At 39.8% G+C, this 12,567-nt stretch overlaps 2 protein-coding genes and 1 long non-coding RNA gene across 3 annotated transcripts in view; 1 reads left to right on the top strand and 2 right to left on the bottom strand.

The window, feature by feature from the left end:
• Positions 1–698: 698 nt before the first annotated feature.
• On the bottom strand, positions 699–11,929 carry LOC124259975 (60S ribosomal protein L5-like). Its single transcript, XM_046694200.1, has 8 exons — positions 11,786–11,929; positions 9,457–9,526; positions 8,971–9,086; positions 6,357–6,491; positions 5,545–5,747; positions 3,817–3,994; positions 2,197–2,285; positions 699–852 (listed from the first exon to the last, which is right to left on the bottom strand). Exons 1-8 carry the CDS (start codon positions 11,786–11,788, stop codon positions 753–755), a joined length of 894 nt encoding a protein of 297 aa, XP_046550156.1. The 5' UTR covers positions 11,789–11,929; the 3' UTR covers positions 699–752.
• Positions 3,216–3,795, bottom strand: LOC124259977. Its single transcript, XR_006893971.1, has 3 exons — positions 3,622–3,795; positions 3,404–3,450; positions 3,216–3,288 (listed from the first exon to the last, which is right to left on the bottom strand). It is a non-coding gene; the product is annotated as an uncharacterized LOC124259977 (long non-coding RNA).
• A 136-nt stretch (positions 11,930–12,065) lies between the features above and the next one.
• The window catches only part of LOC124259983 (coiled-coil domain-containing protein 18-like), a gene marked incomplete at its 3' end in the record, with an annotated part of 56,034 nt that continues 55,532 nt past the window's right edge, over positions 12,066–12,567 (top strand). The window contains exon 1 of the mRNA XM_046694207.1: positions 12,066–12,458. Coding sequence (XP_046550163.1) covers positions 12,334–12,458 — 125 coding nt within the window. The remainder of the gene's footprint in view (positions 12,459–12,567) is intronic.

The raw sequence follows: 12,567 nt of genomic DNA on the forward strand, positions 1-12,567 counted from the left end.
CAAAGAACACACACACCACCATAAATTATGAACGGTCCCTTAGTCACTAGGCTACCCCACCGTCCCACCGAGGTGAAAAAGTTAATGCCATGAAGACTAACTTTTGTTAAATTCAAATCAAATACAGAAGTTACTTTGTAGAAAAACCTTTCTTTGTGTCTGATCTACCCCGAAAGAGAAGTTGATATTTTACAATCAAATTACCTTGTGCAAGTATGACCTAAACACAATTTGACAAGACCTGTATTTGTTAAACTTTGAATATAAAAAAAATATTTTTAGAAAATTACTTGCTTTTCCATGAAAAAAAATTGGATATTTATATATTAGGGAAATCTTTAGGGTTTCATTTGACATCTACTACTAACCGTGACGTATTTTTGTCAAGCTCTGAACCAAACGAATTCCTGTCAAGGTTATAAAGTATTGTATGTCTGTCAAATTTCATCTGTACCCCTCTAAACAATTTCTAGTGGATGGCCTAAATACATTTTGCATGTTTTCATTTTGACGTTCCTTAATGAAATTAAATTCATGTATGTGTAGCTTGTATCTTGCATATTGAAATCTTATGTTCTACATGACGAAATATTCTCAGTAACTTGAAGTAGGCTCTTTAGCCCAGCCAATCGATAAACCAAATAGAATGCTCTGTTGCCATGATTACGATGTAGTGAAAATAAATCTCCAACACAAACTTATTAGACATCAATTTATTAATGTCTCTGCAGAGTTCATTTCTTGTACAGACTTTAATTGTCAGCCTCTGCTTCCAGCTTCTTAATAAAAGCCTCCTTCTTCTGCTTGACACGGGCCTTGCGCTGAGCAAGTGTGATCTTCGCCTTGTTCCACCTGCAACACAAAACAGCTTAAAACTCAGAAAAAGGTGGCATCAACAGTGTCATGTTCAGCAGCAGTTCAGTTGACATTAATTTTGGGGCAGCAACAAATCCACTATAAGGATAATATGATACGTATCACGATTATAAGGTTACAAATATTACGCAATGAAAACAGTAACATATCATAAGCTGAAGTATTGTCCATTATATTCAGTGGAATTATTAAATAAATTCGTTGACATGTTTTAATTGTGATGACAGTGTAAACATTAAAGGCAACAATGTCACAAAATACATTTCTCTCAATAATACTATCAGCCCTACGCACAACTTGTGATTGAAACCAGTTCGGTAAACACCAACAAGACCGTGTGCGACGGAGGAATCGTTTACATTCCATATATGGCAAGTGTTATCTGTTTGCCTTGAAGTTTCAATTATCAATTTCAGGCAAGTCGTACGGGATAGTAAGTCTTATTGCATCAATAGGAAGCTAAAGGCAGTAATACAAAACATATAATCGAAAATATTGTCAAAAATGTGTGACATTGTGCCTTTAAACACGAGTGTGGACTGCTATCCAACATACCTTGGATATTTTGCATTTAGCTTTAAAATATAACACCAAAATTCAAGTAAATAAACTGTTAATTCAAGGACATTTACTTTCAGTGATGAATACATGAAAGATTATGGTTTGATTCAACGAACATGCGAAGGAATTTTAACAGCCCTAATCAACATCACATCTGTTTAGTTATAATTAATTTGGCAAAAAGGCAAGGTATTGTGACTACAGTCTTCTAGGGTTAATGAAGTCAAATTATGGGATATCAGACCGTTGTCAACATAGGGATGCAACTCGTTAATATCAATGATGCAAGACCTAATTGTGTTTCCTGACTGCACAAGTGGCTTGATAGTATAAACAAATTTGGTATTTTTGTCAAAGTGTTATGACTTGTATTAGATACTTAAATATTAGAGAAACTAATAATTTACTTCAATGATATTTGTATCTAGGGACATTCAAACTTCAATATAATGGTTCCAGCAAGAACACTCTGATTTGTATGCTTCATTTTTCATTTATAACAGTTAAATATCACTGACTGACTGAGTTTGGTTTTACGCCGCTTTTAGCAATATTCCAGCAACATAACGGCGGGGGACACCAGGCGCAGGACACCAGAAATGGGCTTCACACATTGTACCCATGTGGGGATTCGAACCCGGGTCTTCGCCGTGACGAGCCACGCTTTAACCACTAGGCAACCCCACCGCCCCCAGTTAAATATCAAACATGTTGGGGTGGGTTTTTTTAAAAAGACATCTGTAAAATTAATGATCTTACCTCTTCTTGGTAACTTTCTTCTGTACCTTCGCCTTTGGAGATGGGTCTGCCCTGATGGCAGCATGGGCTTTCTTGTACATCCCTTCAACCTAGAGAAGTAGAAACCATACTCAAAACACAATATACTATGACATTTCCATCTATAACTGTAAACTTCATCTACTACAAGAACTCCATGTTTGAGCTATGTATCTCCTGCTGCAGGGATGTAATAACCTTGACCTCTGCAGGGATGTAATAACCTTGACCTCTGTAGGGATGTAATAACCTTGACCTCTGTAGGGATGTAATAACCTTGACCTCTGTAGGGATGTAATAACCTTGACCTCTGTAGGGATGTAATAACCTTGATCTCTGTTGACATTACATCCCTTCAGCTTACCATCATCTAATCAAGGCCAATCAAGAATAACCATGCCCTACCCGTTGTCCATCTGGCTGCATAGCTAGTATCTGTAATCACAGCTACTATCAATAACGTCACACTGTACATCAACCTCTTCAATTATAGAATTATCAATTATCCTTCATGTATATATTCTCCATTTGAAAATTGTTGTGTATCATTTCCTTGATAAAAGTCTTAGCAACTTCACTGAAACGTTACATCTAACGCAACAGGAGTTAACTATCCTTAAAAATTCCTCTTCATCATGTTAGCTTCTAAATGACACTAAAAGAGGTTATGATATCATACAGCCCCTCTGAACCTGTTCTATAATGAACCCATGCCATCATACAGCCCCTCACACTGAACCTGTTCTATAATGAACCCATGCCATCATACAGCCCTCACACTGAACCTGTTCTATAATGAACCCATGCCATCATACAGCCCCTCACACTGAACCTGTTCTATAATGAACCCATGCCATCATACAGCCCCTCACACTGAACCTGTTCTATAATGAACCCATGCCATCATACAGCTCCTCACACTGAACCTGTTCTATAACTGAACCCAATGCCATCATACAGCTCCTCACACTGAACCTGTTCTATAATGAACCCATGCCATGCCATCATACAGCCCCTCACACTGAACCTGTTCTATAATGAACCCATGCCATCATACAGCCCCTCACACTGAACCTGTTCTATAATGAACCCATGCCATCATACAGCCCCATCATCACACTGAACCTGTGAACCCATGCTATACAATGAACCTGTTCATGAACCCATCATACAGCCCCTCACACTGAACCTGTTCTATAATGAACCCATGCCATCATACAGCCCCTCACACTGAACCTGTTCTATAATGAACCCATGTTCATACAGCCCCTCACACTGAACCTGTTCTATAATGAACCCATGCCATCATCATACAGCCCCTCACACTGAACCTGTTCTATAATGAACCCATGCCATCATACAGCCATCATACAGCTCCTCACACTGAACCTGTTCCTCACACTGAACCTGTTCTATAATGAACCCATGCCATCATACAGCCCCTCACACTGAACCTGTTCTATAATGAACCCATGCCATCATACAGCCCCTCACACTGAACCTGTTCTATAATGAACCCATGCCATCATACAGCTCCTCACACTGAACCTGTTCTATAATGAACCCATGCCATCATACAGGCCCGCATGTAGAAAGACCTACGCTGTCAGGAGTGATTCCCTCCTTGATGAAGCGAGAGAACTGTTTCCTGTAGAGGTCTTCATCCTCCTCCTTTAGATGTTTCATGTAGTTTCCCACGTGCACACCCAAGATGTGATTGCGATGAATCTCGGCCTTGAACTCGCTGCTTTCAGAATCAAAGCCTGGGAATCTCTTCATGCTGGAAAACAACCCAAAACCCAAGTAAAATCTTGTAAACTTGTTATAATCAAGACTAATGACGCCAAGTAAAATCTTGTAAACTTGTTATAATCGGGACTAATGACGCCAAGTAAAATCTTGTAAACTTGTCATAATCGGGACTAATGACCCCAAGTAAAATCTTGTAAACTTGTTATAATCGGGACTAATGACGCCAAGTAAAATCTTGTAAACTTGTCATAATCGGGACTAATGACGCCAAGTAAAATCTTGTAAACTTGTTATAATCGGGACTAATGACACCTACAATGCAACAGTTTAATAAAGATGCCTAACTACGACACAGAAAACTGACTACACTTTTTCGATCCCTTGTATAAAGAGGGCTGAACAGAAGTTCCAAGGGTCATGCAGGGCGAGAACCTCTACAGACTTCAAGAGAGTGAAGGTTTACACAGCTTTTAGCAATATTCTAGCTATAACACTGCAGGGGACACTAGACATTTTACCTCTGTGGGAATCGAACCCGGGTCTTCGTGATGTAACAACACTTTAAACACATCTGCCCCAATTCATGTGGGTTTGAGGGTATTATTCACCCTCTTGAGCCTTCATTTGTGAGTATGTTCTTTGCACCTTGGTTGGTTTGTTGCTTAATGCTGCACTGAGCAATATTGCAGCTATATGGAGGCAGTCTGTAAATAATCAAGTCTGGACCAGACAATCTAGTGATCAACTGACTGACTGAGTTTGGGTTTTACACCAATTTTAGCAATATTCCAGCAACATCACGATGGGGGGACACCAGAAATGGGCTTCACACATTGTACCCATGTGGGGATTTGAACCCGGGTCTTCGGTGTGACGAGCCAACGCTTTAACCACTAGGCTACCCCACCGCCCCTCTAGTGATCAACAGCATGAGCATCATTCTATGCAATTGGAATACGGTGATGTGTCAAAGTCAGCAAGTCTGACCACCCGATGCCGTAAGTTGCCTCTACGACAAACATGGGTTGCTGAAGACAAATTCTAACCCGGATCTTCTCAGGTCTGTTGCACCTATTGCAGAAGGGGAAACCAAAAATAGGCTTCAAACATTAAACCAATATGGAGATTTGAACCCTGATTTTGGCACAACAAATAAATGCTTCAAGCACCTTGCTACCCAAACCCATCTCATTCAAAAACCTTGTCTGATCCTCATTGTATTATTCCCAACTCATGGAGTGAGTGAGTGAGTGAGTGAGTTTAGTTTTACGCCGCACTCAGCAATATTCCAGCTATATGGCGGTGGTTTGTAAATAATCGAATCTGGACCAGACAATCCAGTGATCAACAGCATGAGCATCGGTCTGCGCAATCGGGAACCGATGACATGTGTTCACCAAGTCAGCGAACCTGACCACCTGATCCCGTTAGTCGCCTCTTATGACAAGCATGGTCACCTTTGTGGCAAGCATGGGTTGCTGAAGACCTCTTCTACCCCAGATCTTCACGGGTCCCCAACTCATGAAATTTTCATTTTCAAACTGGAATTTTCTTATATCCTTTAGTCAGCTTCCTAACCTGTGAGGGATGTCAATGCCGCCATCAACAGCTCCCTTCAAAGCTCCGAACACCCTGGCACCAGTGGTGGTACGAACAAGGCCAATGTCTAGGTAAGCTCGGAAAGCACCCGGTTTGCCATCCTCGTCTTCAACGTAGTATTCTTCACCATTTGCCTCCTCAACTCCAGTGTAGATGGAATCAAGTTTCAACTTTTGAAGCAGCTGTGTAGTTCAAGAGATAAGATATTACCAGACTGGTCCCATGGAAATCTGACATCTGTTGCCTAATATTGATGACTCAAAATCTACAAGTGAATTTTATGATTTACAACAAAATCCGCCAGGGAGTAACAACAAACGTTTGCAAACATACAACTATTGTCAGGATTCACTTTAGTTTTCTTTCAGTAACATATTTGCTTGTGTTTTATCAGCAATATAAGCCTGTTTAATTATTTATAGCAATGAGTGTGTTGTGTTTAAACCGGATTCAATCAGTATTCAAGTTATATCAAGGTGCTTGTCTGTTTGACATGTTAAAAGCCTGAAATTATGCAGGTCTACCACTTCCGCATAACCCATGAGTGAGTTTGGTGCTGATGAACCTAGAAACATAACCAGAGAGTACCGACTGAGTTTGGTGCTTTTAGCAATATTCCAGCAACACATAACCAGAAATGGGCTTCAGCACTGCCCATGTGATTGAACCTGGGTATAGAGAATAGCAGCTTTAACCATTAGGCTGGACTGAAGCACTAAATGTTAAATATAGAGTGTGGACTGTAGAAGTATAGAAAGTAGGTGTGCATCACTGAACTTGCGTGTACTTACCCTCCTGGCCAGGAGGAGTCCAGTGCAGTATGAAGCCGCATAGTTGGTCAGCCCGACCTTGACGCCGTACCTAGGTAACTCATGGGCATATGCAGCCGCAATGATAATGTCACCTTCGATCCGAGCGTACGCTATCTGTAAGAGGAATGAAAGCTTTAAGTTGTAGCAAGACAAAAGGCCCATTTTCTTTTGGCTATTTGTTGAACATCTCAATCGGCAGTATTCCTGTTACAGGAGTGAGTTTAGTTTTATGCTGCAGTCAGCAATATTCCAGCTATATGGCTGCGGTCTGTTAATAATCAAGTCTGGACCAGACAATCATGTGATCAACAGCATGAGCATCGATCTGCGCAATTGGGAACCAATGACATGTCAACCAAGTCAGCGAGCCTGATGACCGATCCCGTTAGTCGCCTCTTACGACAAGCACAGGTTACTGAAGATCAATGTTCTAACCCGTATCTTGACGGGTATCCTGTTACATGAAAGCAACCTGTCAATAATGAAGATCAAAAATCCAGTAACTAATATGTACAACATTCCACGTCAGGGTATAATCACCAGTCAACTTGAAGATCCAGGTAAGAATTTGTCTTCAAACCTGGCTTGTTTTGAGAAGCAACTAACTGGATCAGGTGATCAGGCTTGCCAACTTAGTTGATGCCTATCATCGTATACCAATTACTGTAATCGTATATATTTTCGCGGGGTGCAATTTTCGTGGAAAGTTCACAAAAGGCCTGTTCGCGCAGTTGTTTTTTCGCGCATTTCAAACACCTGAGTGATGGTATCCATCACAACGTTTTCACAACCGATAGACATGCAATGATCAAAGCTAGCCGCCATAATTGAATCGTGTTTACGAAAACAATCCGAGAGAGCCGGGATTATACTTGTGTCAACATTGTGATTTGTGGCTGACATCGCTTCGCATGAACAAACATACAAAAGAAGATCAAAGATGTCAAACTTGCAATTAAACATCGCTAGAAAAGATTATTTACCTATTCAGTTCTAGTTTGTTTTTGTTAGGCATTGTCTTATATGCAGGTATTAAGATTACTGTGTGTAATTGTCTCGTATACAGAGCTGGAAATATCAGTCAGCTGTGCAGTGCACACGTTCCCCTACCGGTGATTTAGTTAAAACGTACCCAATAATATTCCGAGATGCAGTGATCTTAAAAAGATAGTATCTCAAACTATTGTTTTTTAAAGAGAAATATATTCTAGTTTTGTGTCCTTTTCATTGCAGGTTGTGCTCTATAAATGTAAAATATTTATAATCATAACTTAGGTTATGGCTTTTAGCCGGATATTTTTTAGGCATGGAACAATTTAACCTGTCACCGATGAGGTTTCTCGCGATCTCGCTATTTCCACTACGAAAGTCGTTTGTTGTCAACATGTCATCTTCCAGCTACACTAATTATGACTTTTGGCGAAACAAATAAGTATGCGTATCCATTTACTGTCAACTACACTTCATTTCGAGACGCGAGTAGACGCAGTATGTAAGTGATTGCTGTGAAATAAGTACATTGTGTTGAGGAATTACCGGTAGGCGAACATCTGTGGACTTCTTGACATTGTTTGATCCCGTAATTTGTAAACATGAACCGGGAATAATTGCTTTGATGTTATCTGAGAGAATAAACAAATTGCATGTTGTTCCTACTTGAGTATTTGTCATGACTTCACCATGAATATTTCGCTTGGTATGATTATTGGCGCACAATCTTTTTGCGCTAAAAGCGCGAAAATTAATCCCACGCGAAAATAACTACGATTACAGTATGTAGAAAAATGCTCACGTCAGTCACTGGAATGTCTGGTCCAGATGTGATTATTTCCATACTGCTGTGTTCAGAGATGCCAACCCCAAAGTGTTGCAAACAGTAGGTTCAAGGATCAAAATTAGTTTGACCATCAAATTAGTAGTCAACTAAATACTTAAATGATGATATGACACTGATCAAGAGTGAAGCTTTAATTTCACATACCTCCAACAGCAAATTTCCTAATTATCAGCATTACATATCTTTTTGTCATCTCTTTTTGGCGAAAATGTATTTAATCGACGAAAATATGTTTTTGTCTATATATCCGAATTTCATAGAATTTCTAGTGCAATCGTATTGGCGTAGTTTGAGTCTAAAATTCGTAGCGACTACGATAAAATCATAGAGGTTGTCATCTCTGCTGTGCTGCCGAGTGTGGCCTTTAATTTATGCCCACAATGACATACAACCAACTTTTAGGAGAGAGAGAGACTAATTTTGAGTACAAATCGTTCCTTCTGTTTAACAGCACTTCACTCAGTACTATTCTAGCAATATGGCAGTTATAGGACACCAGAAACTGGCTTCACACACCTGTGGAATCTAACCTTGTTCATCATGACAACCACTAGGACCACAGCACATACAATGTAATTTGCAACTCTACCCCACCAATATATTGTTTAAAAGTCACTTGAAGAATTTTTAAGATTCCATGTCTGTCTCAGTACCATTCTGTACACAATGAACCTTTATCTTCACTTAGGATGTCACCGCTTTGAGCTGGAAAAAAGTCAAATGGACTTGACATAATGACTTGGATCCAAGACTCACCTGACAAATGATGTCCTTGTTTGTGAAACGAACAATCAATCGATACTTTGGGGTGTTGTACTTGTTTTTCTCTTGGAAGATCAAGCGTTTACGAGCAAAGTAATCAGTGCGACCCTCTGGAAACGAGTTAAGCAAAACAGTCAACGTTTTTAACATGAACAGGTTTTTAAGACAAAATTGAAAGCAAGCAGCATTTCAATGTCACTTCAAGCCATACAACTTAAATAAACATTCTGCAACGCACAAGTTGCAATTCTAACCGCGAGTCCAAAAAGACCAGGTCTGGTAATGTTTATTCTTGTCCAGTAAGATCAGCTAATTCTAGTGCATATACTAAGACAAAAACACACACTGAAAATCACAGTAAAACATGTTTGGGCTAGTAGACAAAAAATGTCTTCAGAATAAACAACGCTTAGATATCTTTATGATAATGTTTTGTGTTTCTTAAAATTAACCTTCAAGGAACATCTGACAATGACTCACCTCTCCTCCTTCGGAATTTCACTTGAAATCTCTTGAAGTATGCCTTGTTTTTTACAACTTTTACGAACCCCTGCAAAACGAAAATAATACTTATTTTCAGACAGGACAAGGACATATAAAACCTAATGTATTAATTATACCAACTGAGATGGCCTAACATACTTTGTAAGAGGGATGGTGACATCTTTACATCACGCAAGTCAGCATTCAAAATACAAGGGTCCATGTTTCAAATTTGTAGGAGTCCTCATGGTCGGAATCAAATTTAAGTGCCACTTCATTTGTCATGAAAAGCTGCTCTTTATAAGTGATTTCATTTGTTCTTTTTTTTATGCAAATGTGCAATACACTAGCACTTTGTGACTTGTTACCCACATGTCAAAGATTCACTTTCAGGAATAAACTTTATAGGGACCAGGGCTATTTCATCCCTACAGCTTACCACCAACTAATCCAAAACTAATTAATCCAATCTCCCTCTTTCTGGCTTCTCTAACTAATCCCCTCCCCTAATTAGTTATCCCCACCCTCACTGGAGAATTTATCAGGGCCTGAAGCTCCAAGTCTGCGGAAAGTCTGGCACTACTAAATTTCTAGCATTGACAAAATTACAATTTCTATAAACATAATTGGAATGGTCCAACCCAGACCCTACTCCCCACAACCCCAAACAACCCTGAATGCAAAATGTTTTGTTTTTGTCGTTTAACACCGCTACGCAGTTGGGATACAATGACATGTGGCAATCAAGTCAGCGAGTCTGAACAACCAATCCCTTTAGTCGCCTCTTACGACAAGCAAGGGTTGCAGAAGATATTCTAACCCAGATCTTCACATGTCCTGACCGCATGAAATTGAATCCAATCCCAACAAAAAAAAAAATACAAAGAAACAATCAACATCCAGCAATCAGCCAAAGCACCTGGCCACCTGATCTACTTTTTGAGGCCTTTTCTGGCTGGAAGAAATAGTGCCAGGTTCCTTATAAATGCAAGGCACCCAGATTTGGTAAAGAGAAAACAATATCCTAAATGCAATGAGGGGGGCAAACATTAGAGGATAGGTTACTGAACACTGAGCAGAAAAACATCTTGATGCACAGACCAGCTGTGTGGTGGATATGCTCAGTGGTGACATGGATCTAGCAGGCTGTGTAAAATCAACAGGTAAGAGTTCCTCCCGTTCCCCCATCCCAAATAATATGTATAAATATTCTAGAATTATAAACAAAACTTAACACAACAATTACTAGAGAACTCACAAAATGATTAAAAGTCCAAAATTTAAGTTAGGGCTAGGTTTAGGGTTAGGTTTAGAGTTTGGTTCCAATCAACATCTGTGTTTTGTTCTGTTATTTCTTGGTGTTCTGTTATCTTAGTATTTCAGTCATGTCTGTATACCATATTATATGTGCATCTTATGATGTAAAACAAATTTAATCCATGACAATAAAATATCAACAGTGCCACACCTCTTTCTAGAAAACTCGTTGTGTGTCTAACATTATACAAGGAGCCCATATAGAATGTTCGCTGCTTATCTTGCCCCGGGGCGAACAGGTTTCGATAGTTAATGCAACGGTTCAAACCCTGGGTTAGGTGCAACCATATTCTGAAGGGTCTTCAGGTTAGGGCCGAACAGATTCTGTAGTTACACCTTGTACAATAACTCGACGGCTAAAATGCACTTTACCGGGCGCAGCCCTCGCTGCTCCCTTTTCGATCCTTAGGGTTAGGGTTTAGGGTAAGGGTATGCCACCCTTTACGATCCTTAGGTTTAGGGCTAGGCACCCTTTACGATCCTTAGGGTTAAGGTTAGGGAACCAGCAGCGCTAATTAATCTGAAAAAGTGCGCCCGGTAAAGTGCAGTACTCCCAACTCGACAATATATCCGTACAACGGGTCTAGCTCTAGACCTTGAGGCATGTGCTGGAATGTTTCCAATCAAGATGTCAACTACAAAAGCATCCGATCTGTAACTACGCCATGGCTAAAGCTGCATAAGAACTAATATGAACAAACACTAGAGCCTACACTGCAGTGATGTTCTCTGGTGCATATTATTCCAACTACGTATTGGACGGTCGTGTCGGACCGCATTTACGATTGCCATGTCCGTTTGGGGTCATAATGTGACTGTTGAATCGCCTCCAGACGAAATCCGACAGAAGGACGGCCATGTGTCTTACTGAAACGACGTCAGGACCTCTCCTTTTTCAATCCGGTAAAATCATATTTATTTGGGGGCATCAGAGTAAATTTACCACAATCGACCATAACTTTATTGTTGGTTTATCCACAGATACATCTGTATTTGAAATAGGGCTCACCATGATGGAGATATTCGAAGTCAAACTTCGTCACTCCGATAGCTTCGGCTGGGGGCTGAAGTTACGGTAGAAAAGGAAGTTACATGGCTGCCATGCGCACAGGTGTCCGACAGCGGAAGTGAGAAATTACGAGACGTGTCCTTAAAACGATGATTATTTGTATAATTACACCATGAGTATTGTGTTTGTTTTTGACATTCTTAACGTGAAAATAAACTGAATTTAAAAGATTTTTTTTCGGAACAACCTTGACATTGGCCTTGACCTTGGTACTGTCATGGCGAACCAATAACAAATCAGCGCGGTTTATTGTTGATGTCTGCAGTTGGTGAACATGCTAGATGACGATTTATGTGATTTTGTGAAAAGTAAAGCGTCAAAATACTAAATAAAATTATACCCGTTTCAGCATATTGAGAACTTGTGCGGAAACAGTTTTCAAACATTCTCGTCTCCCTGCAACAAAATTTCAAATCAAGTTGGAGCATGTTAAGTTTTTTGAAGTATTGTGACAGATTGCAAACTTCAATACGAAACTGAAAAAGAACATGGCTGATGCTTCGGCATCCTTAACGTTAATGAAAAATGTTCAGGATTTACGACAGAGACTAGTTGACACCGAGAAAACGTTGAAGAAAATAAACAAGCTTGAATCAGAAGTTGATCCCAATCAGTGAGTAACTGTCAAAGAATGCCAAAATTGACCTTAGATATATAGCATATTATGCATATATTAAAGTGAATGAATATTGAAATGAATTGAACCAAATCTGCTTTGTCTT

This window comes from Haliotis rubra, unplaced genomic scaffold, assembly GCF_003918875.1.
Source record: "Haliotis rubra isolate DU_JTF1 unplaced genomic scaffold, ASM391887v1 Scf746, whole genome shotgun sequence".
Classification (NCBI taxonomy): Eukaryota; Metazoa; Mollusca; class Gastropoda; order Lepetellida; family Haliotidae; genus Haliotis; species Haliotis rubra.